At 61.5% G+C, this 27,290-nt stretch overlaps 3 protein-coding genes across 5 annotated transcripts in view; 1 reads left to right on the forward strand and 2 right to left on the reverse strand.

The window, feature by feature from the left end:
- Positions 1 to 10,547, forward strand: part of CATSPERD (cation channel sperm associated auxiliary subunit delta) — a 43,457-nt gene extending 32,910 nt beyond the window's left edge. Inside the window, exons 18-22 of the mRNA XM_049639697.1 lie at positions 2,103 to 2,177; positions 2,997 to 3,125; positions 4,715 to 4,901; positions 8,958 to 9,115; positions 10,233 to 10,547. Of these exons, the coding sequence (XP_049495654.1) occupies positions 2,103 to 2,177; positions 2,997 to 3,125; positions 4,715 to 4,901; positions 8,958 to 9,115; positions 10,233 to 10,470 (787 nt within the window). The 3' untranslated portion in view covers positions 10,471 to 10,547. The remainder of the gene's footprint in view (positions 1 to 2,102; positions 2,178 to 2,996; positions 3,126 to 4,714; positions 4,902 to 8,957; positions 9,116 to 10,232) is intronic.
- A 1,543-nt stretch (positions 10,548 to 12,090) lies between these two features.
- On the reverse strand, positions 12,091 to 14,349 carry PRR22 (proline rich 22). 2 transcript variants are annotated; one of them, XM_049639699.1, is made up of 3 exons: positions 13,791 to 14,349; positions 13,625 to 13,687; positions 12,091 to 13,229 (listed from the first exon to the last, which is right to left on the reverse strand). In XM_049639699.1, exons 1-3 carry the CDS (start codon positions 13,918 to 13,920, stop codon positions 12,109 to 12,111), a joined length of 1,314 nt encoding a protein of 437 aa, XP_049495656.1. In that variant the 5' UTR covers positions 13,921 to 14,349; the 3' UTR covers positions 12,091 to 12,108. The 2 variants fall into 2 exon arrangements, with proteins under 2 accessions (XP_049495656.1, XP_049495657.1); XM_049639700.1 differs by having other exon boundaries at positions 13,795 to 13,878.
- Positions 14,350 to 14,452: 103 nt separating this feature from the next.
- On the reverse strand, positions 14,453 to 19,488 carry DUS3L (dihydrouridine synthase 3 like). 2 transcript variants are annotated; one of them, XM_049639698.1, is made up of 13 exons: positions 19,259 to 19,466; positions 18,310 to 18,583; positions 17,543 to 18,055; positions 17,147 to 17,188; positions 16,870 to 17,022; positions 16,492 to 16,608; positions 16,233 to 16,298; positions 16,035 to 16,145; positions 15,697 to 15,793; positions 15,425 to 15,500; positions 14,902 to 15,090; positions 14,699 to 14,827; positions 14,453 to 14,604 (listed from the first exon to the last, which is right to left on the reverse strand). In XM_049639698.1, the coding sequence occupies exons 1-13, from the start codon at positions 19,354 to 19,356 to the stop codon at positions 14,532 to 14,534; spliced, it is 1,938 nt and encodes a 645-aa protein (XP_049495655.1). In that variant the 5' UTR covers positions 19,357 to 19,466; the 3' UTR covers positions 14,453 to 14,531. The 2 variants fall into 2 exon arrangements, 1 of the variants encoding a protein (XP_049495655.1); XR_007459768.1 differs by lacking the exons at positions 14,453 to 14,604; positions 14,699 to 14,827 and having other exon boundaries at positions 14,993 to 15,090; positions 15,697 to 15,884; positions 19,259 to 19,488.
- Between the last annotated feature and the right edge of the window lie 7,802 nt (positions 19,489 to 27,290).

A 27,290-nucleotide genomic window follows, 5' to 3' on the forward strand; every position in this document is an offset into this window, starting at 1 on the left:
CTTTCTTTCTTTCTTTCTTTCTTTCTTTCTTTCTTTCTTTCTTTCTTCTTGTCATCTTTTACGAGTCCCTGAATTCCTCATTTTGATTAAAATTGCTTACAGTTTTTGGGGCGCCTGGGTGGCTCAGTCGGTTAAGCGTCCGACTTCAGCTCAGGTCACGATCTCGCGGTCTGTGAGTTCGAGCCCCGCGTCGGGCTCTGTGCTGACAGCTCGGAGCCTGGAGCCTGCTTCCGATTCTGTGTCTCCCTCTCTCTCTGCCCCTCCCCCTTTCATGCTCTGTCTCTCTCTGTCTCAAAAATAAATAAACATTAAAAAAAAAATTTTTTTTAATTGCTTACGGTTTTTGGTTTTAATTGGTTGCTGATATTTTGGGGGAACTTTGCTCCAGTATCCATAGTTACCCCCAGGGAATGCAGCCCTGAGAATCCAAGGCACAAAAAAGGGAAGAAACCAGAAGATCAGCCAAATTGCCATACTTTTCCCCTGCAGGCAGTGGCGTGCTGGTAAATGGGTGACAACCAGTTCTGGGTGGAGGGGGAGGCCCTGAATCGTAGCCCTTGCCAATTCCTGTGGTGTGAATACTCCCGTGTAGATTTCAAGTACCATCGTGAATGATCCACCGGCTCACAAAATTCCAGCAGATTTAATGCTTGGCTCTCAGGAGCTAGTCGGGGCCAGCTTCAATGTCCCCTGCTCAAGGGCACTAATAAACACAGGTGATGATTTTACCACACTTCCCCCAAATGGAAACATTTTGTTGAATCAACAAATGAGATATTTATATACAAGGACATAATGTGCAGGGAACATTTTTTAAACAACATACAAATAGCTTTTGCCATAAAGAGCGTGGGGAAGATATTTGCACATGCATAACCAGCAATGGACTTGTAAACGGACTGTATTTGGGTGGGGGTGCCTAGGTGGCTCAGTCGGTTAAGCATCTGACTCTTGATTTTGGGTCCAGTCACGATCTCACGGTTGGTGAGTTTGAGCCCCACGTTAGGCCGTGCACTGACTGTGCAGAGCCTGCTTGAGATTCTCTCTCTCCTCTCCCTCTCTGCCCCTCTCCCACTCGCACTCTCTCTCTAAAGAAATAAACCTTTAAAAATATCTCATAAAAAACTAAAAAAGCAGATTTTATTTTTTAAGTGATCTCTACGTCCACTGTGGGGCTCAAACTCATGACCCCAAGATCAAGCGTCACACGTGCTACTGAGACTTTATGAAGAATTCCTACCAATTAATAATTAAAAAAAAAACTAATTTTTTAAAAATGGGCAAAAGTCTTGAACAGGCACTTCCAGGAAAGAAACAAGAAAGGAATCCAAACGGCTGGTAAGCATAGGAAAAGGTGCCAAAAATGCGGTCAGCCTCACTTCATAGGGAAAAGAAAATGAAAACTTTTATTAGAGACCATCACTCTCATCCACCAGCGTGGTCAAATTTGCAAAGCCCGGCCAGGCGCAAGTACTGGTAAGGACCGGGAGCCCCCGGCAGCCTCCGGAACACACAGACTTTGCCGCGGGTATGTACGTTTTTCAGCTGCTTTAGAAAACACATCTGTTGACCCAGCAATTCCAATCTGGCACGTTTACATTGGCAAGGGTTCCAGAATGTTCTCAGCGGCATTATTCCTAATAGCTCCAAGCTGGAAGCAGGCCAGCTCGAATCCCATTGACAGGAAATAAACAGGTGCAGTGGCTCGATGCAATGGGCTATCATAGCCGTGCGCCAGGGATGTGGAACAGAAGATTCGAAACGACACACACAGCATGATTCTAGTCCTTAAAATCTGAAACCGGCCCAAAATAAACCATATTGCATAAAGAGGCAGGCACAGATGTAACACTACAAAGAAAACCCAGGAAATGATGGTCTCAAGAGCCAGGACACCCAGCGCCTAGGTCCTGGCCTCTGATGTCGGTCTCCCACACGAGTTCTGGCTCCTTGGAGACATTCTGGGACTGGTAGGGAGGATGGAAGTAAGAAAGTTCTCCAAAATCAAACCAGCGGGGGTATACGCGTCCAAGGGAAGAATTCACAATCCTTTGGCGCTGTGTGGGGTCTGGAAGCTTCTCACCGCTTTTTCTCGCTTGCAGCGAAATCTCAGCCTGTTCCAACGGCATCCTGGACCCCGTGGGCCTTCAGGACAACTACAGCTACATCATCGAGAAGTGAGCCTAAGGTTTCCGTTGGTGAAACCTTTGACTGTCCCTCCCTTTGACTGTCCCCCAGCCCCAAAGACAACTCAGAAATCGTTTTTAAATTGGTTTCCCGACAGAAGGGAATCCGGGGCGGGGAGAGGACAGGTAGGGGAGGTGCCGGGCCTGTGGGAGGGCCACTGTGATGTGGCTCAGGTCTGTCCACCTACCAGGCCACCTTTCTGCCATCTTGCCAGCCTGCCACCAGCTCATGGGCCCCGGGCACCTGTTCCTCTGAGCTGGCAGTTAGCCCAACACTGTCTGCCAAGGCAGGAGGGGGTGAGGGCCAGGGTGACCCTCTGTGCAGTGCAGCTGGTCCCCAGGGCCACCAAGTGGGCATGGGGTGGGATGGGTGGGACTCGACCCTTCTTGGAACCCGGGGAACAGAGAACTCCGACCCCCAGCATGAAGACACGCGTGTGTTTTATACACCACGGCCCCCAGATACAAGCCAGGAGTCAGTCACCTTCCTGTCCACACCCACAGCCAAGGCCCAACGCGGCCAGTGAACCTGCACTCAGACCGGGGGGGGGGGGGGGTGGCACGGACAGGTGCGTGACACGGACCTCCAGGGAGAGAGAAAAGTGACGGGACGCACTCGGAGATACAAAGAGCCTAAGAGAGAGACAGAGACAGGAGGAGAGACAGAGAGAGGGCCAGAGATAGGAGAGGCACGGAGATTTATTTTAAGGACTCGGTTCCCACGACTGCAGAGGTCTGGCACGCCCACAGTCTGATGGGGGAGGCTGGCGGCGCAGGGCCATCCACTGCCCCCTCCCCGTGTCTGCCTAGGGAAGCGTATGACCCCAACTTCCGGGGGCAGATGTCCCGCGAGGACCTGGTGGTGAACTATCGGTACGAGAAGCTGGGCTGCCCCCGCCTCGTCTACTACAACACCCCCTGGAGGCCGGTGGTGGAACTGTAAGACCCCGCAGCCCGGGCCCTCAGATCACGCTCCCCACTCCGCACCCCTCTCACCGCCGCCCTCCCCACCCCTCTCTCCACACCTTCCCCCGCCCTTGTTTTGTCCCCTCCCTGCAATCTCTCAGCTCCCGCCGCTATAACGAAATTTACCGCCGTCTGGGGGCTCAAACGGCAGACAGTGATTCTCTCACGGTTCCGGAGGCCAGAAGGCCAAGGTCAGAGCGTGGACAGGGCGCGGGTCCCCCTCCTGGGGAGGCTCCCTCCTTGGCTCACAGCCGGCCACCTTCTCTCTGCGTCCTCCCGCGCGACACTGCGTCTCCTCCCCTTCCTGTGGGATCAGGGCCCTCCCTGAGGACCTCATTCCACCTTAATTCCCCGTGTAGAGGCCCCACCTCCAAATACAGTCCCCGGGGGTGGGGGGCGCTCTGGGGGACATGGTTGAGTCCATAGCATTCATTTGCCCCCTCTGTGGATTCTGCCGTCTTCCTCCACGCCCCCTGCACACCCCGCCCTGCGTGATGGCTACACTTTGGTGGGTACTGGATGAGCCGGGGGGGCCGGGGTTGGGGGGGGGGGTTGGTACGTGGGGCCAGTGCGCCTGAGGAAGCAGCTTTTCCATTTTGCTGAATGCCAACCGATTTAAGTAAGCACTTGGAGGCCGGGGGCTCAGCTCAGTGCCCTGCAGACCATCTGACTAAAGAGCAGTTGATTGACGGCAGCAGGCACCCACTCACACCTGCAAACGGGCGGGTTCGTGGCCTCGATCCCGCGCCCGGGCGAGGCTGTGGGCCGCGCACACGGGACCCGGCCGGGCCCGACGGCCGAGCCCCATACTCAGAGCTGCCAGGCGGCGGGGACGCAAACCCACACGGGGTATGGAGATCAAGGGAGGCGTCCGGGCAGAGGAGGGGTGTGAGCTCCCGCCCGGCAGGAGAGCACAGGACATATGCCAAAAAATAATGATTTAGAACAACCCTCATTAACGGCCCTAATATACACCTTTTGAATGTTGGCAGATGTCGTTAGAAAAATGTCAGAGGACAGCTGTGAAGGGTTTTCTTTGTTGGTTTACTTGCTTATTCATTCATCTATTTTTTAAAAATTGTTTAATATTATTGAGGGAGAGAAGAGAGGGCACATGCGGGAGCAAGGAAGGGGCAGAGGGAGCGACAGACAGGATCCGATGTGGGCTCTGTGTTGACGGCATAGAGCCCGATGTGGGCCTCGAACCCACGAACCGCAAGATCATGACCTGAGCCAAGGCCGGACGCTTCAGCGACTGAGCCCCCCAGTCGCCCCTCATCTACTTCTTTACCCGTGCCATTTTTTGCCTGTAGAACATCCCATCAATTTCTTCCAGTCTCTGCTTCTCAGAGAGGCCTCTGGTGGCCACCCACAGGACACCGTGCCCGCGCCCCCCCCCCCCCCTGGCCCTGCCCCGTCCCGCCTGCTGCTGGTCCCCTGCCAAGTGGCAGCCGGGTGAGGCCAGGGGACCTCGCTTGCCGCCCCCGCCGTCCCCAGAACTGTCTCGTGACATCTGGGGCTGCTGCAACCCCCTGCAGCCAAGCCCTGCGCGTGTGTCCTAGGTGGCGGGAAGGAAAGTTCCAGGAGGTGACGAAGGCAGAGTTCGTCCTGCTGGAGGTGAACGGGCTGTTCACGTACACGTACTCCCTGACGGCCCAGATGGCGCTGTGCAGATCCCAGCCGCAGAACTGGACCACCGTCCTGGAGAGCTCAGGCGACAAAAGGCCCTTCTTCGCCTGGGACCGAGAGGTGGGGTTTACTCTTCTTCCAAAAGGGGTCCGAACAACCCGTTGTCGGTCACCTGCGGGTGGCGATGACTGGTCACGTGGCGGGGGAGGTTCCACGGCGGGGGGGAGGGGGGAAAGTGTCAGCCCACAGGGGGGCTGCCCTCACGGAATATTTACTGGACGGCTTATAACGACAGACATTTGTTTCTCACTGGTCTGGAGGCCGGGAGTCCAAGTTCAAGGCGCCTGTTGGCTCTGTGTCTGGTGAGGGCCTCTTCCTGGCTCACTGACCACTGTCCTCTCCCCGTGTGCTCACAGGACGCAGGGGCAGGGAGCCCTCTGGTGTCTCTCTCATCAGGGCGCTCATCCATTCGTGGGGGCCGCACCCTCTGACCTGATCCCACCCCGAGGCCTCACCTCCCGAAACCACCACCTTGGGGGGCAGATTTCAGCACAGGGATTTGGGGGGGGGGGGGGGGGACACAGACCTCCCACAGCAAGGTGGCTGGGGGTGGGGATGCCCGCTAGGACATCTGGGGACTATGAAGTGAGCAAGCTCTCTCAAGGGAGTTGGCCAAAGGCACCGAGGCATGCTCATAATATGCAAGCTTCCAGAACCATCCAAATGCCTATCACCACTGGGACCGATTAAATTCACAGTCGTTCCTGCCGCGGGAGCGTTTCTGTCGTGCACATGGGGTGTCGCACAATGGAGAAATAGGGCGTGATGCCAGTGTAAGGAAGGGGACCCCGCGGGCCCTCTTGTGAGTCTCCTGATTTCCCACGAACCGGTTCTAACCGCTCAGGCTCCAGATGCGAGGGCGCGACCGCAGCGCAGCACCGCCGCCAGCAGGTGGCGCTCGCTCCCCACACCTGATGCCCGTTCCCGCGCGTAGACACTGGACTCCGCTTTCTTTAACATTTATTTTTTTGAGACAGAGCACGAGTAGGGGAGTGGCAGAGAGAGGGAGACACACAATCCAAAGCAGGTTCCGGGCTCTGAGCTGCCAGCACAGAGCCGGAAGCGGGGCTCAAACCCATGAACCGAGAGGTCATGACCTGAGCCGAAGTCGGCCCCTTAACCGACGGAGCCACCCGGCCGCCCCTGGGCTCCCTTTTTTTCTTTTTTTGTACGCTTTCTTTCTTAGCTGGGCACCTTCAAAGTGTTCTCACACTCCTTGTGTTGAGTGAGTTGGATCATTTATTTTGTTGGGAACAATGATTCTACTTGGGTTTTTTTGTTTTTTGTTTTTTTTCAATCCAAGGTGAACTTCACCTAAACTATAGGAACCGTTTTAAAATGCACAGCTCAGGCATTCTGTGGGTTCACACTGCCGTGCAAACACCACCTCTCTGATCATTTTCTTTAAAGGAGAAAGCCACATACATATAATTTGTTTATTATTTTCCGACCGTGCCCGCATATAGCGTTGCATTCTTTTGATTAGTGCTGTCATTCAACGTAGCCTGCATTTACCAGTTTGTCCCGTTACTTTTTTTTTTAATATGGTCTTTATATGGCCCAGCTTTTTCAATTGTTTTTCCTCCTGAAGGATTAAAAAATATTTTTTTTTAACGTTTATTTCTTTTTGAAAGACAGAGAATGAGCAGGGGAGGAACAGAGAGAGAGGGAGACACAGAATCTGAGCTGTCAGCACAGAGCCTGACGCGGGGCTCGAACCCACGAACCATGAGATCACGACCTGAGCTGAAGTCAGTTGCTTAAGCGACTTAGCCACCCAGGCGCCCCTGTGTTCTTGTTTTTGTTTTTAATTCTGAGAACTTCCAAACCTCCAGAAAAGCCGAAAGAGCAGTGTGAGGGACCGCTAGCCATTATGGAGTGCTGCAGAAGAAACCACCCCAAACCCAGCAGGATCGTCCTCCCAGTCCTGCACCTGCACCTCAGACCTCTGGCTGTGGCGTCAGCCAGGACCGCCCCTGCAGGGGCCATTCAGCTGGGGGCGGGGTGTCCAAGAAGGCCCCTCTTCCGTGTGGGGCTTCTGTTAGCCAGCCACTGGGTTGTCCATGTGCTGTCCTCCCCAGCAGGGTAGCCTGGGCTCCCTTACAGCATGACCTCACGGTTCCAGACCGGAAGTTTCCAGACCCCTGAAGTCCCCGGCCCAGCCCCTTCCCCCAGCCCCCCCCTCCCCACCCCGGGCCTGTTCTACTGGTCAGAAGCAGTTTCCAGGGCCCACCCAGACCCCACCTCTTGATGGGAAGAGCGGTGTGCACGAAGGGGAGGAGGCATGGGGGGGCGTCTTCCTTTTAAAGTCACATGACCACCCTCCACAGGATGGGTGCTCCAGGGTTTTTCTGCTGCCCAACAGCCGGGCGCGGGATGTTTCCGGTCTCTCACTTCTACCCACCAGCTTGAGTCCCTTGGTCCTGCAGGACTGTTTTCAGGCCAGGGAAGTGCCTACTGGCTTATAGGCGGATGCCACTAAGGCCCCCTCCGTGGGTGGTGTCACGGTGCCTCTCACCACAGTGCACGGACACCTGTCTCTCCACAGCGCACCAGCTACGTGTACTATCTCGGGAGGACCTTGTCTGTTTCCGCGTGCACTTCCTCCACGGCGGACCAGGCTGTGTCTTTTCCTGTTTGAGGGCCATTTTCACTTCTCTGCACTGTGGATTGTGTTCAGTCTGTGTCCACTTTTTCTGCTGGGATTTCAGACTCTCCTCACTTTTCAAGAGCGCTTTATAGATCTGTGAAGCTAACCCTTTACTGCAATGTGAGTTGCAAACATTTCCCTCAGTTTATCTTTTATGTCTTTCAGGTTTTCGCTTTTGCCATGCAAAATGAGTCTTTTGGTTTTTTTTTTTTGAGAGAGAGAGAGAGAGAGAGAGAGAGAGAGAGAGAGAGAATCCCAAGCAGGCTCCATGCTATCAGTGCGGATCCTGACTCGAGGCCCGATCCCACAACCCTGGGGCCGATTTCTTGCAGAAATCAAGAGTCAGATGCTCAACCAACTGAGCCCCCCAGGCGCCCCAGTCCTTTATTTTTCATATTGCTGGGCTATTACTTTGACTTTCTTGCTTTAAAATTTTCTTTCTCTTCTTTTGTCTACAAGCCCAGCTCCCTCCCTTCTGGGTCCACCAGCAAATAGTGCAGAAGAGACAGGTCTTCAGCTCAGGCAGGCAGCCTGATGCACCTGTTGAGTTTTCAGGGAGGTTCCCCCTTTATATGAGATCCTGGGATCTGAAGACGGGGCAGAAAAGCTCCTGCCCCCACCCAACCACATCTTGGTGCCACGACCACGCTCAGTGGCCGTGCCAACAAGAAGCCCCGGGAAGGTGGCTGGGTCTCCTCTGTATCTTCAGATTTCCCAGGTGCCTTAGCTGGCCGGGGCTGCCGTAGCAAAAACACCACGAACCGGAGATTTATGCTTCCCCGGCTCTGGAGGAACTTTCCCAGGCGTCTGGGACCAACGTGCTGGCAAGGCTGTTTCCTTCTGAGAGCGAGACTCTGTTCCAGGCTTGGCTGCTCGTGGTTTGCTGGCCCCCTTTGGCGTTCCTTGGCCTGTAGACACACAGCCCAGTTTCTGCCTCTGTCTCCACACTGATGTTCTCCCTGTGCCTGTGTCCGAACGTCCCCTGTTGATAAGGACGCCGCTCATACTGGAGCAGGGCCCATCCTGATGACCTCACTTTAACCAGATTTACGTGAAAAAGACGCCGTCTCTGGATAAGGTCACATTCTGAGCCGTCGGGGGTTAGGACTCCAACATGCGACGGGGGTGGGGGCTCACCTCAGCCCACAACACCAGTTGTACGTGTAGCCGGCAGCGCCCAGACCCAGACTCAGGACTGTAAGGGATTCTGTGAAGCTGCCACCCCCGTAGCTTGGGAAGGCCCAGAAGCAGGGGGGCAGGATAAAGACCGAGCAGCCATCCACGGCGTCCCCCACGAAGGCCACGAACCACCTGCCCGCCAGCACCCGGCCCTGGACGCCCACCCATGAGCGTTTGGTGAGACGTGTCGCAGGCGGGGCCATGCACGCACGGGGCGCATCTGCGGGCGCTGGCCCGGCCCTCCCCGGCCCCTGAGCTGGTGGCCACGCCTCTGTCCTTCTCCCCAGAACTACATCAGCTGCCATGACCCCGACAACGACGCCCCTCTGAGATGGCCAGATGTCCCGTATCAGATCTTGGGAGGCCCGACAGCAAACAAGGTTATTTTTGACCAAAGGAACGGGATCTATGTCTTCTTCCTTTCTATCGTGGATCCCTACTACAGGTGAGCAGGGGCGGGTCGCCCTGCGCCAGAGGCCTGGGGGCGGGGGGATGGCTCCCCTAGGGCAGGTCACACACGTGAGGGACCCACCTTTCTCCCACCCCTTGGCGCGTCCCGGATAAACATCAATTTCCCCGGCAGCCCAGACAGTCCCTGGGAAGGATGATACTTTTAAGTTCTGAAAGACATCTGTTCACTCGCTAAATAAGTCCTTACTCAGAGCCCATGCTGGGCGCTGGGGCAACAGCAATGACCAGAGGCCACGTCCCTGCCCTCGGGGACCAGAATCCCCCCCGCAAACCACATCCCGCTGGTGGAGTACAGGAGCTGACTCTTAAATATGCAGGGGTTTGGGAAGCTAACTGTCTTTGCCCTGGTAGCCTGAGGTCAGCTACGGGGGCAGAATTCACACCATGGGAATCGGCGCTCCCTACAAATGGTTACCACCCCCGTGCGCGAGGACGTTTCTACGTGTGCTGGTCTGGATCATCAACGTCTCCCACCGGACGGGGCACTAGGGGACAATCCCCCGCATCATCTGTCCTCTCCAAATACAAAGTCCCCCCCCCTAAGCACATGGAGACCCTGCCTTCCCTTGAGAGCCACACCCTGACCTAGGGGGGCCAACTCTGGGATGGCCATGGGCGGGAGGCTTGGGGTGGCACATCCGGAGGAGAGAGGGGACTGCCTTCGAGCCCGTCACCTCCTCTCTCCGCACCGCGCTGCCAGCTGAACCCTGCCGAGTTCTCCTATACGCTGGGTCCCCTCTCCTGGGATGCCCTTCCCTCCTGGCCTGCTGCCCCCGCCTGCTGGGTGCCTGTGGCCCCATCGTGCCCACCCTCCGCTTCCGGTCAGCAATGGGTTGGTCTGTTTGCCTCTCTAGGTTGAGCCTGGGCACGGAGTTGAGGGGACACCCTGTCCCCAGAGGAGGGGAGGACAGGGATGCTGGGAGGGAAAACATGACTGTCGCCAAAGCACTCGGATACGAGCTGAAGCGGACACACATGAACCCGGTGTCCCAGCCCAGCACCCGGGGCCCAACGGTCCCGTCTGTGGGTTTTAACATTTACCGGGGTGAAGGGCAGTGCCCCATGGCCTGTCCCCAACTGCCCCTTTGCAGTTACTGTCACCTGGAGACCACCTTCAGCGTCTACGTCTACGGGGCCTTGCCCCCGTCCATCATCCCGACGACGGTCACCATCATCCCGCTCATAATGGCCATGCTGCTGTCCGTGTGGTCGGCCTACATGATCCCCAAACTGCTGCACACCGAGAAGGGCCTCAGGCTCCAGGAGTTCTGGATGAATCTGTGCAGGAGACTCAGAAACCTTTGCCCGTGTTTCCAAGGCAGGCGCTGAGCGCACAGCGGAGGAGCCCAGAGTTGTCTTAAAACAAAGCATTCTGGAAAAAAGCCAGCGGCAGCGCGTATCAGGCGTGGTTTGTTTTCCCGACCCCCCACCGTCACCGTCTCTCTCCGCATCCTCACGTCCGAGTTCCTCTGCACGTGGCACCTACGTGGGCTGGGACAGGAGGTGGGCAGGCCGGTGACATAAACCAGCACAGGCATCGGGGGGACAAGAGGCAGGTCTCTGAAAAGCAGGAGACGCGGCAACGTGTCCTGTAGAGGACGAGGCCCAAGGACAAGTGGGGGGATGTCTGTAGGAGACCGCGGCCTGAGGGATTGCATCTCCTGGGTACAAACCCTAACGTGTATACAAACACGTACACGTGTGTTTTGCTACGTGCACGAACAAGTCGGGCAGATTTGCCACGTGTACATGTGTATACCTGGGACTCGTGTGCGTACGTACGCACGTGTCCACGCAGGTGCGTGCAATGCACGTATACGCCCATAGCGTGTATTCACCTAGGTTACACACACGCGGGCACAGACCTATACACGTGTATAGATATGCATGCCTGTTCTACACATGCATGTAGATAGCACGTACACGTGTGCACAGACGTGTGCACACGCGTATATACAATGTACACGGGTACGTGTAGTCTACCTACCCGTTCACCGGGGTTTCCCTCCCCACCCACCGCCTCATTCTGAACCCCAGGCGGCCCGGGACAGCCATCCCATCCTAAGTCCCATGACTTTCCTGATTATTCTTAGGTGTATATTGTGGGCGTCCTCAGTTGTCCCAAACAGTCGCGATCCAGTGGTGGGGAACCTCCACGCGCACACCTACCCCGCCCTCCCTGGGCGGGCGTCTCTTGGCAGCGAACATTTCTCCAAGGAAACCGAACCCATCCTCTTACGTCACGTGCCAGGGCCTTCCCTTCACCGAATGCCCTGGAGTTTCGTCTCAAAGATACCCCAGATGGGGCTGCGGGGAGAGGGGGGCTCAGGAGGAAGCTGGGCGAAGTGAGCTCCCGGCCTCTCTGTCCAGGCCCAGAACAGGGCCGGGCGGGGTAAGCGCAGACGCGGCCACACAGCCCGCAGCACGGTTCCAGCAGCTGTCTCTCCCCCGAGCTTAGGAATGAGGGTTCAGGGAAGGGGGGCCCACCCCAGCCACCCCCAGGGCTACCCCAGCAGAGCCCAACAACGAAGGTCCCAGGGACCCAGCCCAGGCCCTGGGGCAGGAGGGTCCCTTCCTCCTCTGCAGGGGGAGAGAGGGGTGGGGGGAGGCCTCATCTCCCACCCCTCTCTGGGCAACCCGTTCACCACTCGGGCAACAGATCCTTACAGAAATGGACGGCATCTCCCCACCTTCCGGAAGCGCCCATCCCTGCAGGCTGACTCCCGATTTTCCGGGGCTCGGAGAGGGGGGGGGGGTTTAGGATTCCCCGGGACTCTAAGCCTCCGCAGCTCAGCTCTGGAAGCCCAGCACCCAGGAGGTGCCGAGGGGCTGCTGGGCCTTCCCGTGCGAACCAGCGCCCCCGCGACAGGGCGGAGGAGGGGACAGCCCCCCACGGCCAGCCTCAGCCCACCGTCCCTGGGCCCCGATGCGACCGAGCCGACAGTGAGCCGAGAGGTCAAATCCATTTTAATGGGGGCCGGCTCCCAGGTCCTGCCTGGGCCCCGAGGGGGCGGCGCTGGCCGGGCCCGCAGCCTGCCTGCCCTTGCCTCCCTGCCTCCCCTTCTTGGTGGACGAGGTGCCAGCCTTCCTCCTGCCGGGCAGCTCAGGTCGCAAGGCAGGGGCCACGGTGCTGGCGGCGGGGGGCCCTGGGCGGGGCGCCGGCTCCTCATCAAGCGCCTTGAAGCTGAAAAGGCAGTCCACGTTGGACACGGTGTCCAGGATCTCGGGCACGCTGTAGTCAAAGGACAGCAGTTCGTCCGGCAGGTGCAACGAGCGGATGTCACTGGACGAGTCGTCTCCGCCGCCCCCGCTATCCGGCAGGGCCGGCCCGGGGGCCTTGCGTGGGGACCCCTCGGGCTCGGCGTTGCCCGGCAAGCAGTCGAAGAGTTTCATGGCGTCTTCCAGAAGCACCTTCTCAGGCAGCACGAAGGCCCTGGCTGCCTCGGGGGCCCTGGCCTCGCCCGCCCCCAGCGGGGCCGCCTCTGCCTCGGCCACCTTGGGCTCCCCGGGGCCCGGCGGGTACAGCAGGGCCGGCCCGGCCCCACCGCCCTGCAGCTCCTTGGAGGGGAAGGCCAGGGGCTCACCGGGCCCGTGGAGCTGACTGAGGCTGCCCTTGAGGTGGCCATAGGCGCCGGGGGGCAGCGCGGCCTCAGCGGGAAGCGTGTTGAGCAAGGGAGGCAGCTTGTTCTCCTTGGGGACAGGTGGGGGCGGCCCTGGGCCTTCCTTGAGCAGGGATGGGGGCAGCTCCATGAAGGCGGGGGGCCCCCCTTCCCCCACAAAGCCCAGAGCCTCCGGCCCCGGCCCCTCGGTGGGGAAGTAGGGCAGGAGGTACTGGGGGCCCCCGGGCACCGGCAGGTAATGCGGGTAGGGCGGGGGTGGTGGGGCCGGCACTGGGGCTTTGAGGTAGTGCTGGGGCTCTAGGAGGTAGGTGCCTGGCGAGGCGGGGCCCCCCGCCGGACCCCCGGGGGGCCCCCCACCGCCCACTGCCGTCAGCTTGTACAGGGACGACTGGCCGAAGTCAGTGGTGGCCCACTCGATTCGGTAGATGCGGGGGTCAAAGAAGCACCCGCAGGGCGCCATCTGGAAACCTGCAGGCCAGGGAGGGAGTTCTGAGAGGAGCTCTGGGAACCCCCATGAGGGGAGGAGTACAGGGGGGATGGGGGAGAGGCACAGCCCAAACCTGCAGGGCCCATCCGGGGACGGGAAACACAGACCTGGCTTTGGGGCCCATTTGAGGGATGGGGACATAGCTCCTGCCTTGGGGACCCATCTGGGAGTCAGGGGCCCTGGGCATCATTTGGGAGGGGGGACCTGTCTGGGAATGGCACAGGCTTTGCCCTTAAAGGCCTGAGGGACAAGAGACACAGGCCTTACCTTCTGGGGGCCACCTAAGGTCAGGGGCATGGGCAAGACAGGCCTAGACGGCTCCACATCCCCCCCAACCTCCCCGAGTCCTCGTCAAGGGTTGCGGGGAGGCTGGTACCTGCCGGAGGGGCTGGAAACACCTCTTTCTCCGGGTTTAGGGCCTGATACAGGTTGGAGGAACCTGGGGACAAAAGCAGGCAGGTGGGTGGGGGCCCGAGCCCCGGTCCCCCACCCCATCGGGCACCCCCACGCCCGCCCCACATCTAGCGCCCTCCGACTCATACCCACAGTAGGAAGAGGCTCCGTGCAGGTGGGGAGAGGCTGACTGCCTGGTCCCTCAGTGCCATCTGGGCCCCGGGAGCTGAAGCCTTCTTGGGGAGCTGTGGGCGCATAGAAGGGTTTGGGGTGCTGCATGGGGAGGCAGGGGTCCCGGCCCGGGCAGGCCAGGAGGGCAGCAGGCGGGAGCACTGGCGGCCCACCCGGAGAACAGGTTCAGAGTCCTACAGAGTTCTGTTTGCCTGGTTACTCTGGGCGGCGGGTTCCAGGCTGCGGCCCGCCCACGGGTCGGGATTCCGGCGTCAGGGGCTGTGGGGGGGGACGGCCAGACACAGGCCTCACAGACGGCAGGGCAGACCCCGGACTCCCGTCTGCTGCCTCCGGCAACGCTCTGGACTGCTCCAGAGCGCCTTCCTCCAGGCAGTCCGCCCGGACCCAAACCCACGCAGGCCGAGGCCCCCGCCTCGTGAGCCCTTGTGGCTTCCTTGCGGTTTGAGCCTCTCTGGGCGGCAGCTGCGGGCGGCACAGGGCTGAGCCCATGGGGACGGCCGGGGACTCTCGCAGATGAGAAAGAAAAGGGAACCGAGGGGGATAGGGATGGCCCGGTGTCGAGACAAAGCTGACTGGAGCGGGACGGGGAAGCTTTGGGGTGACAGAAAGGCCTGGGCTGTAAAAGAATAAAATTTATTGTCTGCTCACACAGCAGGAGACCCCGCCGGGCCCTCAGACGCCCCTTCCCACCCCCACGACTACTTGTACGCGTTGGCCTTGTGCTTTGGCAGAAAGACGAAGTTGGGTGGCACGGGTCCCAGCAGCATCTCACTGTGAAGAGGGCAGAGGGCAGAGGGCAGGGTCAGGCCTGGGGCCCCCTGGCCCCCCCAGCCGTCCACACCGCGGCACCTCGGTTTCCTGGCACCTGATTCGGATCCAGTCGGCCGCCTTCTGGCTGGCCATGAGCGTCTCCAGGTAGTTGCGGCCCAGGTAGTAGGGCGGCCGCTCGTTGATCCTCTGCGGGAGCCGCTCCAGCAGGCCCACGGGCACGTACCTGCAGGTGGCGGGCGCGGGGTCAGGCCAAGCCGTCCACCCGCAGCCCCCAAGCCGCACAGCGCGGGCGCCCACCTGCACAGGAAGGAAAGCCACTCGAGGAGGAATCGCCGGGTCTTCTCCACGCCCTGCGTGTCTGAGCCCCAGTGCTCCAGGCCGTAGCGCGTGAAGTCCTGCAGGATGGCCAGGCGCTCGGACGACGAGATGTCCCAGTGCCGCTGCTCCTTGATCTCCGTGAACAGCCACGGCTTCAGCAGGGCACCGCTGCGGGCGGGCGGGCGGGCGGGCGGGCGGGCAGGGCAGGGCAGGGGGCCGTCAGGACGGAGCCCTGGTCCCTGCCTCGCAGCTAAGCTCACCCGACCACCAAAGCCCAAGAGTGCCAGCCCACACGGGCGCGAATGTCCGGTCCCCTCCCGACCCCCGCCGGCGGCCGGGTCCCCATCTCTCCGCCCCGTGTCCTGGCAGAGCCACCTGCTGGGGACGGAGAGCGGGGGGAACGAGGCAGCGAGGCTGGGGGCGGCGGCGGCCGTAACAAAGCTCGGATGCGCCGGCGCCTTCCCCACGCTCTGCAATACTTCCACGCACGGAGCACACTCACCGGGCGATCATGATCCCGGCGACGCCAGTCTGCATGGCACGGTTGGCATCCTCATACGACAGGATGTCCCCGTTTCCTGAGGGACAGAGGCTGGGGTCTCAGGGAGCCGCGTGTCGATGGGAGCTCTGGGAGAGCTCCTGCCAGCCCAGCGACACCCACGAGGGCAGGGAAGGGTCCCGGCGGTGGGGGGGGGGGGGGGAGGCGGTCCAGGCATGCGGCCCAAGAGAGCGCAGGGCTGGCGGGAGGTCTGAGCCAGGTGGCGGGGGACCCACCGAACAGGGGCATGGGGCTGGCCGCTGTCACGCACTGCTCGATGTACTGCCAGTCGGCCAGCTTGGTGTAGCGCTGCTCCCGAGATCGGCCGTGGAGCTGAAAAGGCAGCCACGCGCGGGGAGGGAGGACCCAGGAGGCGGAGAATCAGACACAGAGAAAGAGACCCAGAGAGATCAAGAGGGACAGGCTGAGAGAGACAGAGAGGCAAAGAGACAGACGGAGACAGAGATGAAGGGAGAGCCAGAGAGCAAGAGGGAGAGACGGGCAGAGAGGGACCATTAGGAAGGGCGGCCGAGCGCTCCCGCGGCCCCGACACCCTCTGTGCCCCGAGACCCACCGTGACCAGGGCCGCGCCCCAGTCCCGCAGCTCGGGCAGCAGCCGGTGCGCCAGGTTCACGCGCTCCTGGACGCCCGTGCGGATCTTCACCGTCAGGGGCACGTCCAGCACCTGCGGCGATGGCTACAGTCAGCGGGGCCCGGGGCTGGGCTGGGCTGGGCTGGGCTGGGGACAGGGCAGGGACGTTGAGGCGCGTACCTGGTTCATGCCGCGGACGATCTGCTGGAACTTGGCCGAGCGGTTCATGAGGGCACAGCCCCCGCCCTGGGAAAAACGGGAGCAAGGGAGGCCGGGAGGCAGGCCGGGCCTGACGCCCTTCTCAGCCTCTGCTGCCCAGACGGGCAAACCGAGGCACAGGGATGCCCGCGGGTCTCCAGGGACTCGGCAGGCGGCAAGGCCAGATCCCAGGCTTCTGCCCCACCCACACCGTGGGGGTCCAGGGCCGAGCGGCCGTTACCTTCTTGTACACGAGGTCAATGGGGCACCCGACGTTGATATCCACGAAATCCACCTCGATGGTGCGGTTGAGCAGCTCGGCGCACTTGGTCATGGTGTCAGGGAAGGCGCCCTCGAGCTGCGGCAGGTGGTGAAGAGCTGGTCCAGACCGCCCCCGCCCACCACGGGGATCCGGACAGCGGCCCCGTCTTCCCGCAGTGGCCCCGGGCCAAGGCCCTCAGCCCTTGACGGGGCATCGGGTCAGCGCTCCGGCCCATGGCTGAGGCAAGAGGGGTCTGGGAGTGACTGAGTCGGAGATCCGGCCCCGAACCCTGCTCTAAAACCAGGCAGCCAAGAGCCCCTCGGCCCTTCCCGCCTCCCTCCCTCGGGCAACACCCACCTGGACGCCAAAGACATCCTCGCATTGGTGGCGTCTGAGCAGAGCCCACTCGGACGTCTGGCCCTGCAGCAGGTTGGTGCACACGGCCATCTCCCCACACGTCACGTCGGCCCCGAAGCGCTTACAGATCCGCCGGAAGGGCAGGTTCCCGCACTGGGGGGCGGCGGGGGGAGACGCACACACGTGAGGACGCGGCAGGTGGGGATCCCGGACGCCCGCCCCAGCCCCAGGACCCACCAGGCAGGGGAGGTCACTCGGCACCGTCGGGCTGACCTACCGTGGTGAGGGGGGCCAGGTACAGTTTGCCGTGGATGTCCAGCTGCAGGGCAGTAAACACAGGGAAGCTCGCCCCTCCGGCCGGGCTTGCGAGGGCTCTCGAGCCTCCCCTCTCCCCGGCCTAGCACCTGCCCTGCCCTGCCCTGCCCTGCCCGGCCCGGCAGCGCCCCCCTCCGCGCCTCAGCACACGTCAACGCATCCCTCCACGAGGACCGCTCCGTTCTCCGCGCGCTCCCCTGCTGCAGAGCTCCGACCCGACTGCCAAAACCCCACCCCGATGCCCCTTCCTGCAGGAAGCCTTTCCCTGTGCCTCCCTCGTCCCAGCCCTGACTCTCTGTCCGGCTCTCTCTGCCCCCGCCGCTACCGCTGCCCCGAACAAGAAGCCCGAAACACGTACCTTTCTCTTCTCACAAGGCCGCAGCCTGACTACGTCCTCATCCGTCAGGGGCCCACGGGTCCACACCGAGCCGCTGGGAAGGGCACCGGCGTCCGGCCCCGGGAGGGCCTGCTGGGTGTCACCACTGTCCTGCCCGGGGGCGCTTTCCGCCCCCGTGACCTTGGGGACTGCGGCAGCGGGGGAGGGGCCTGGCACCCGGTCCCTGCTCAGCCGGCGTAGGGCCTGCTCGGCGCGCTCAAAGCGGACCTTGCGTTTTCGCAGCAGCTGCTGCAGGGCCTTGTCCAGGCCGTTGCGCACGGGCGGGGCCTGGACCCACTCCTCCCGCACTAGGTTCTGGCCGTCGGGTCCCAGATGCGCCCCGGCGAAGCGGCAGGTGACACCATAGGGACACCTGCCAAAGGTCTCGAACAGCACACAGCGGGGGCCCAGGTCCGACGGCTTGGTTTCCAGGTAGCGGCCCACATCATGCAGGAAACGGCAGCGGTCACCGAAGAAACACTTTGCGGCTGATTCCTGCGTGGAAACGAAGAGGCAACGAGGGAGGACGGGAAGGGGCTGAGACAGCCAGGCAGCCTGGCGGAGAACCTCAAATCCCTCCCCTCCCGGCTGTGTGTCCTTGGGCGCACGGGTGACATCATCGAGCCTGTTAGTCCAGCTGAAAGATGGGAATAATAATGACTCTTATGCCATAACTTCCTGAGGATCAAACTGGGGGCATGGCGGCTCAGACCACAGGTCTCTGGGACTTTCAAGCAACAATTACTCACCTGGACCAGGGAGGGGCAGAGCCTATTATTGTCATAGTGGGTGGGTTTCATGTGGGGCCGCCCTTTGTTCTGGCCCCGGGCTCTCTTCTGAACCTGCGGCTGCTCCCCAGGTTCAGCTGCCTCCCCCGTCTGCCCATCTTCCAGTCGGATCCGCTTGGCCTCAGGTTCAGCCAGGTCATTGCCACCAGGGTCTCCTGCCTCAGTTTCCTGGCTGGGCTTCTCCTCCCCTCTGGCTTCCAGAAACTCGTGGAACTGCTCCTTGGTGGTGAGGTATCTGCCAGTAGAGAGGCGGTGGGAGAAAGGGCTTGTGGAGAGAGTCCTTTCTGGAGCTCTGAAGCAATGCACGCTGGGGAAAGGGGCTGAGAACGCCTGTCCCTGCTTAAGTGCTTCTGCTGATGGGAAGCGCACTGCTTAGAACCCGCCGACTACTGGCCCGGATGCACCTCGAGGCCACAGGCAGGACCTATCTTGTGCCTGGGTCCCACTGCCCACAGCGTTGAGCCAAACTACAAACAGACCTGAACGTCCCTGGCCACGCTCGGCCAGAGAAAACTACATGTCCCTGCATGCCTTGCAACGGGGCCACAGCCGCCACATTCCCCAGCGTGCCCCACGGCCCTCGCTTCAGACACAAGCCCGAGGTTGGCCGGAGGTGCCCCAGTGCCGTTCCCGCCGTACGCGGAGACTACAGTCCCCAGCACGCACTGCGGCCCCGGCCGCAAACCCTGCCCGCCCCGGCAGGCACCGTGGGGTCCTCAGCACACGTGACAGCCCCCAACGCGCGCGGTGTCCGGAGGCGCCGCGGTCCCCGCGGGCGGTGGGACGGCCCAGACTGAAGAGCCTGCGAGCTTCCCGTGTGGGCTGCTGCCCCCGTCGCCCAGCACGCCCAGCACACCTGGCAGCCGCCGGGAAGGCCTCGTGAGGTTCTCCCCCGGCCCCGGCGACTCACTGAGGTTTAATGGGCGCCACCCCCCGCTCCGGCGCGCTGGCTCCCGAGTCGCCGCCGCCACCACTCTCTGCTGGGGCCTCCGCCGCTCCCTCCGCCATCGACCCCCCTCACGCCCGCCTCCGAGTGTGGCGGGAAGGCCTTCCGGGTCGCGAGTGCGTCTTCCCGGTCGGGCTGGGGAAACGCGCAGGCCGGGGCGCTCCAAGTGACGGCATTATACGAGCGTCGACGCGTGGGGGCGGAGCCGCGTGGGGGCGGAGCCTCGGGTCCCAGGCCCGGTGGTACCGCTGAGCTGTTTGCGGGGCGAGCAGGTGCTTGTTGACTCTCCCGCCGCACGCGAGCCTCCCCCGACGGGCCGCAGTCGGCCCACAGGAGTGTTTGAAAAACTTTAAAGCTGGGGCTTTAAGCAAACTTAAATTCCACCACTTTTACGCGGGGGCATTCATTCGACAGGTAGTTAGTTGAGTGCCCGCGTGCCAGGTGCTGTCCTAGATGCCAGAGCTACAGCAGCGACTGAAACAGACGAATCCCTGCCCTTGAGCGCTGGTGTAGGAGCCGAGGTGTGGGCGGAGCGGTTTGTCCCTCGTCGCTGACCTCGGCTGCCCTCTGTAGGACAGTCTGGGAATAAAGCGGTGGAATTAGTGGAATCCAAAACTGGGAGAAGCCACTGCAGTCCATGCCGAGCTGTGCTTGGGCCGGGAGCTCACTCCTCCCTCCTAAGATGCCCGTGCTATTGTTCGATGAGGGTCCATCAGGAGTCTCCCCGCACCGTCCGGCAGGCTCCCCAGCTCCCTAGGGAGATAGTTGGATCGGTGGGCAAACTGAGGCCCACAGAGGGCTGCCTGAACGTAGCCTCCCCTCTTCCGGGGCCTCCAAGGGCTCCCTGGGTCTGCCTTGCGATGGCCTGCCCTTTCTGTGTAAGGCAATCAAGGAAGGCTTCCTGTAAGGGGAGGAGAGGGTACTGTGGACTGCCCATTGATAACAATATAAATATTGATGATGTAATATTAATTGCTTATTATAATGGAGTAGTATTAATTATTTACCAGTAACTAAGCAATTATTGAGCGCTTACTTCATCTAAGCCCTTTTCTTGCATTAACTCACTTACTCTACTCTCTGACCTTGTGTAGAGGGAACAGGCATTCATCCCAAATCCACCTGAATCCATGGGTCCCAGAGGTTGCTGGCCCAGGGACCGCTCCACCGTCCTGAGCCAGAGCCCAGGGAATCAGCTGCCCGCCTCTCCCCCCACAGCCTGTGGTTCCTGTGTCCTGCTCACTTGACCTCCAGAGTCTCTCTCTAGTCCATCACCACCTTTCTGGGCATCAGTCTTCCATCCTGCCTGTGACAGCCCCATCCTGCCACAAATCTGGCCACGGCCTTCCCCTGCTCCCAATCCTTCCATGTCTCCCCGCTGCCCCAGCCCTGTACCACAGCCCCCAAGTTCCTACAGGACCCAGCCCCTGCTGCCTTCCCCAGCTTCATTCCTCACCACCCCCTCAACTCAAGCATCGAGTTCATTCCAGACCTCCCACGAGCCAGTCTTACCTCTCAGCCTCTGCATATGCCGTTCCCTCTTGCAAGAAGTCTCTTCCCTGCTCCCAATTACCTTGTTCATTCCACTCACCCTCTAGTTCTCCCCTCCTCTCCCTCCCTCCTCCTTCTCCTCCAGAAGCCTCTCTAACTGCCCCCTGCTGGGGATACTGCCCCCTTCAGGCTCTGCAGCACACCTGAGCATGTCCCCCCAACCCCCCGCCCGGGAATCATGGCCCTCATCATCCTGTGGCCTGGCAGGTCACATACCATCTTCCCCACTGGATTATGAGTTCAGAGAGGGTAGGAGTTGGGTCCACCTTAGTCACTCTGTGTCCCCAGCACTCAGCACCAGGCCCAGCACACAGTAGGTGCTCAATGAACACTTGCCAAGAGAACGCATCTTTTTTTTTTTTTTTTTTAATGCTCATTTTTAAGAAAGAGAGCGCAAGTGGGGAGGTGCAGAGAGGGAGGGAGACAGGGGAGGATCCTAAGCACAGTCGCTCTGCGCTGACAGCAGCAACCCCAGTGCGGGGATTGAACTTCCCGAATGGTGAAATCATGCCCTGAGCCAAAGTGGAACCTCAACCGACTGAGCCACCTATGCACCCCTGAATTAGTGCGTCTTATCATGGCTGGGAGACTGAGGCACAGAGGGGCTGGGAATGCTCTAGGGGATCCTGCCCTCACTGAGGCTGTGGCAGGGGATGAGAACTTCCAGGTGTTGCCCTGGAGTGTGGGGACGTTTCAGAAGATGTCCTCCCTACCTGATTCAGCCCTGAGTCATCCTCTGAATGTCTTTTTTTTTTTTTTTTTAGTTTATTTATTTTAAGAGAATAGGAGAGTCCTCTGTGCTGTCAGCTCAGAGCCCGATTTGGGACTCGATCCCGTGAACTGTGAGATCACCAACTGAGCCGAGATCAAGAGTCAGATGCTCAACCGCCTGAGCCACCCTGGTGCCCCTGGATGCCCTATCTGGACTCATTTGAAGAAGGAGGAAGGAGGCAGGGGCACAGGGGATACTGTACAGATGGGGACACGGAGGCACTCGGATGCGGGGAGGCAGGGCCCAGGGCAGGCGCTGCTGGCACTCTGGCCGGTCACTATGTATGCTGCGTGCACTCTCTCTCCCTCCGTCTGCCTGCCTAGGGGTCTCTGTCTGTCTCTCTCCCTCTGCTTCTGTCTACATCTCTCTCTCCGAGCCCCTCTTCTCTGTCTCCCTGCCCCCTCCCCGTGTCTCTCCCCCTCCATGTCTCTGTCACTCTTAGCCAGGCCGGATGGGGTGGGAGCAGCAAGGCGGGTGCGGCCCGGGCTCAGTGCCCGACTCAGCCGGGGCCACCCCGGATTTGTGGCTGCTCCTCCTTTATCTGGGACTGCAGCTGCCCCTTATCTTCTGGCTTCAGGACACGAGACAGGGATTAGGGCAGCCCAGGCCAAGGACACGAGACAGCAGTTGGGCGGGTGGATGGCAAGAGCCAGGGTGCTGGGGTGTGTGTGTGGCACAGGGCGCCCGCGAGCCTTGGCAGCTGGGGCTGCTGTGAGTGTGTGTGTGTGTGTGTGTGTGTGACTGCTGAGTGTGTGTGACTGCGGGGTGTGTGGGTGAGTGTTGATGTGTGTCTGTGAGGGTGTGTCTGTGCTTATTGTATGTGTGTGTGTGACAGTGTGTAGACACTTGTGGCTTTTGCGTGTGTGCGGCTGTGCCTCTGTGAGCCCCAGCCCCGCCCCCACCCAGCTGCCTGTCCCACCGCCCGGGCTCCCTCGGGCCGGCCTGATGGCTTTCCCACCTTGCTGACCTGGGGCCCCCGGGGACATGGTCCCTGACCTGTGTCCTGTGGCTGCAAATGGCCCTGCAGAAACGGCTGCCAGCCCTCCTGTTCCCGTCCTCCCCCTCCTGGAACCGGCCGGCCCCTTCCTGCCACCCACAGGCCTCAAGGGCCCCATCCTGGCCGAGGCCACCAGCTCTAACCGGCCCCCCCAGACCCTAACTCTGACCCTGGGCTGTGTCCCCCTGTCGGGGCTGAGGCCTCTCTCCACTCTCAGCGTCGTCCAGCGTGGGGATGACTGTCAAATTAAGAGCCCTTAAGTCTAGTTTAGGGGAGCCTCTTGGCCACCATCCCAGTGACCCCCGACAAGCCCTCTCATTTCCCCGTGGGAGAACGACACTACCCACCACTCAGAGTCTGCACGGGGCACAGGGCAAATATGGGAGCAATTTCACAGCTGAGGAAACTGAGGCCCAGCAAACCCAGTTAGCAGCTCACTGTGGGGTGGGGCCACGTTCAGGGTATGGAGATGGCTGAGGCTCCAGCGGGGGGTGCCTGAACAGACAGAAGACACAGAGGCCTCCGGGCCACCCCCACCCCTGTAGGACCGGTTCCTGGGGGTCCTGGGGTGTAGCCCTGGGCCCGCGGGGCCTGGACCAGCTCCTGATGCTAAGATGGAAACTTCTCCACCGGCCAAGTCCGTGTCTTGGCCAGCAGCCGCTGGCCTCCCAGAATCTCTGCATGGGCCTCCACCAGTGAACAGAGCGCTCCCCTTGGGAGCAGTGACTGCCCGGGGAGGGCAGGGGGCCAGCCCCCGGGGGAGGGGGTCAGGGGTGGAGGAGTGGCCAGGGCAGGGGCTGAATGTTCTGGAATCATCCGGCCCCAGGTTGGAGCCTCTTCTCTACTGTGTGACCTTGGGCCAGCCTCTTGACCTCTCTGGTCCTTGGGTTTCACAGCTGCCGAGCGAGCACAGAGCCGTGTGGGGGGCGGGGGCATTGCCCGGAGCTACCTGGGGGAGACATCCTAGGAGGCAGTGAGTACGTCGAACTGATTCCCAGGCAAACACCACGGAGGCCAGGCAGGTGGCAGAGCTGGGTTCTGGGTGCACCTGTGCTGTCCCACCCCCGCCTCGGCCTTGACCCTGGGGTCAGCAGGCTCATGTCACCGCAGGGGCCGAGTGCCCCCTGCTCCTCACTGAGCCTCGGATTCCCTGCGCCTCTCCGTGTGCTGGGGAGACCGCAGTCCCCTGCACTAGATGCAGGCGACGCTCGAGGCTCGGTTCCACCCACCCCCGCCCCACAGCAGCCACGGTCTGGGAGAAGGAGGGTTTAAAAATAAAGCGTCGTAAATACCCGTGTTTCCTGCAAATGGAACCGGCCCCTGGATCCTCTTGGCCTCCCGGGCAGCCGGGCCCAGACAGCTCCTTTGAGGGGGGTGGGGGCCGGAGGGAGGGCGCGCCCACGGCGCCCCAGTTCCCAGCTGCCGTGTGAGTCAGCCAGCGTGACGGGGTGTCTGTCACCGCCTGGCCAAGGGGTAACAGAGTGTGTGGGTTGGTGCCACAGAGCGGCCAGGGGTGCAGGGTTGTGTGAGGCGACGCGCTGGTGTGTGAGGGTGACAGGAGGGAGTGCACCTGCGTCTCCTGTGGCCCCGTGGCGCTGGCCCGGGGCAGAACAGGCTTCCTGGGGGCCTGAGTGGGACGGGGTCTCCGAGGGCGTCCCGGTGTCCCACCTCCTGCCTTCGTCTCACCCCACCCACCGTGGCCTCTGCCGGGAGCCCCTGCCCCTGCCCACCCCGGAGGAAGAGGCGAATCTTTCAAGTTGCTGTTGCCATGGCGACCATTTTACGAGCGTCCACATGCTGGGCACATGTGTGTGTCCTGCGCCCCATGTGTCTGCACACCCCCACCCCCATGGCCCCCGCCACGGCGGGGAGGGGGCGACAGGCAGCGCGGGGCGAGCGGGAGGTGGCCAAGGGGCAGCTGGTGACAGCTTAACGGTGGCTGTGGGGCGGGGGTGGGCTCCTGGCTGAGCTGCATGTGCGCCGAGGGGCGACGCCTCCCAGACTGGCCCGGCGTGTGTGCGCGCGCATGTGGGGGTGGCTGTGGGGTGGCGACCGCACACTCGGGGTGGCGCGTGTGTCGTGAGTTATTGGGTGACAAGTACCCCCGAGGGCTGTGTCCGTGCACACCGCGGGGGAGTGAGTTGTGTCCGTGCGGCCACGCGTACCCGCAGTGGGTGTGGAGTGGGTCACACGCCACGCCCACGCGTGTGTCCGTGCGAGTTGTATGTATTGGTGCCGGGTGGCGTGTAAATATGCACGAGCAATCAAGGAGCCACTTCGAGGGCCAGTGAGGTACCTGTGTCTGTGTCTCCACTGGGAACGGTGTGTGCGTGTGTGTGTGTGTGTGTGTGTGTGTGTCAGGGAGCAGTGTGAGCTTTGTGTCCATGTGTATAAGTGTCCGGCTGGAGGCGAAGTGAGGACACCTGTGTGTGTGCCCGGACCTGTCCTCAGGCAAGGACTTGGGTGACTGCGGCCACCCTGTGCGTGTAGGGTCAGCGCCGTTCTCATGAGGGTGTCCCAGGAATGTGAGAACCAGGATGGCCCTGGGCGTGACCCTGCCTGGATCATCTGGGGTGGGTCTCCGTGTGAATGGTCATGGGTGCCGTACCTCTGTCTCCAGGCCAGGGTGTGCGTGTCACTGCACATGGTGACGACGGGAATGGCAGGCGCTTGGGGCGCCTGGGTGGCTCGGTCGGTGAAGCGTCCGACTTCGGCTCAGGTCACGATCTCACGGTTCGTGGGTTCGAGCCCCGCGTAGGCCTCTGTGCCGACAACTCAGAGCCTGGAGCCTGCTTCCGATTCCGTGTCTCCCTCTCTCTCTGCTCCTCCCCTGTTCACGCTCTGTCTCTCTCTGTCTCAAAAATAAATAAACGTTAAAAAAAAATTAAAAAAAAAAAATGGCAGGCGCTCGGGCACCACTCACCACCAGCAAGGCATGGTCACGTTTACTCAGTCTTTACTACAACCCTACGAGGATCTACTGATAATACCCCGTGTTACAGATGGGGAAACTGAGGCACGTACAAGCGGTATCGGCCCAAGGCCGCGGGGAGCAGACACCTGTCTTTTCCATCCTGGAGCAGGACCGGGCGGACCCGATGCCACCACTTCTCTCATACCTGCTAGTTCTTATGCCCCCACTCTACCCACACGCTCACACCCCGGCAGACTCCTGCTCCTTGAGCCCACACCCAGACATCCTACGCCGCCATGAGCCCCAGTACAGGGGGTGAGGCTGCCTGAGCGTCCCCCCATCACCGCGTAGTGATGCAACTTGCACAAGCCCTTTGGGGGGTGTGCGTGCGTGCACGCGTGTGTGTGTTGAGGGCGGGGTGGGGGGAGGGTGTGTGTGTGCGGCGAATCCTAGGAAGGTCTAACGCCCATATAAACCCCAGGGTTGCTGGCATCAGAGGGACGCAGTCGGCCTGGGCCAGAGTGAGGAGGCCCCAAGAAATCGGGCGGCAGTAGAGAGAAACCAGAGCACCCGGCCCAAGGAACGCGGGAGGCGGCCGGGACCGCGCGGGAAAAAGCCCCATGCGGGGGCCGAGGGCGGGTGTTTTTCGGTAACTAGGCCGGGGTGGGGCGGGGCCACGGAGGTTCCAGCCCCGCCCACCCCTCCTCTTCACCCACCGCCCTGAGTCGGCTGGCGCCGCCAGGGGGCGCTTTAGGAACGCGGAGCCGTCGAGGAGGGGGCGCGGTGGGTTTGGGCTCGCAGGTGGGAGGGGCAGCGCGGGGTCTTGATTCCCAGGAGAGCGCCGTGGAGCGCCTGGGGTGGGAAAGGGATCCCCCGCAGGGCTCTGAGGTCAGAATGGGGAGAACGGCCACTCGAGGAGGGGCTCTGTGGCTGCGGGTATCATCGGTCTTAGGGTATCGATTACTGTCTCGGGGAAAAACTTTAGGTCTTAGTTCCTTAGAACGGCTTTGTGGTGGGGGGGGGGGGGGCTTCTTCAGCTTTCTGGAAAGAGGACCCGGAGCAGGACTGGGAGGACCCCACAATCATCAGTGGGGTGGGAGGAGATCGTGGGCCGCTGTCACCGCCGTCTTGGGTAGTGCTGTAACTCTTAATTCCCTGGCGGGGGATCTGGGGGCGGGGTGCTTCTTGGGGACCCAGATTCATGGAAGATGCGCCGTCGGGGTCTCTGGAGTAGGGGTGGAAAACGGCTAATTAGGGGGCAGCTACTCTGGGAGTTTCCTTCAAGGGCTTCCTTGGTGAGGGTACATCTTGGGGCCCTGCCTTCCGGAAGGGAACCAGGCAGGACCTGGGAGCCTGGCAGTAAAGCCAGATCCTCAACCGAGCGTGGGGCGCTGAAAGCCGCGGGTAGTGGCGTCGGGGGCGCTGTACCTCCTTTCCCAGAAGGGGGCCCTTGTGGGGACGTCTTGGGGCCCCGGCTTTCCCAGAGGGGCGCCGCCGTTGTCTCCGGGGCCCGGGGAGATCACCTTCACCTCTGCACCCCAGCCACCTGCGCTCCTCCCGCCCCCCCCCCCCCCCTTAGGCGGGGGCGGCTCCCGTCCCGGGAAACCCGAGCCACCGCCCCTGGCCCCGCCCCCGGCCCCGCCCCCGGCCCCGCGCCGGCCAAGCCGTCCGCGGCGGGAGCGGCGGAGGCGGCGGGAGAGCGCGCGGTGGAGCCGCTCCGAGCGCCCCGGCCCCTCGCGCCGCAGCCCCGGAGCCCAGCGCC

Source organism: Panthera uncia, chromosome A2, assembly GCF_023721935.1.
Source record: "Panthera uncia isolate 11264 chromosome A2, Puncia_PCG_1.0, whole genome shotgun sequence".
In the NCBI taxonomy this organism is placed as follows: Eukaryota; Metazoa; Chordata; class Mammalia; order Carnivora; family Felidae; genus Panthera; species Panthera uncia.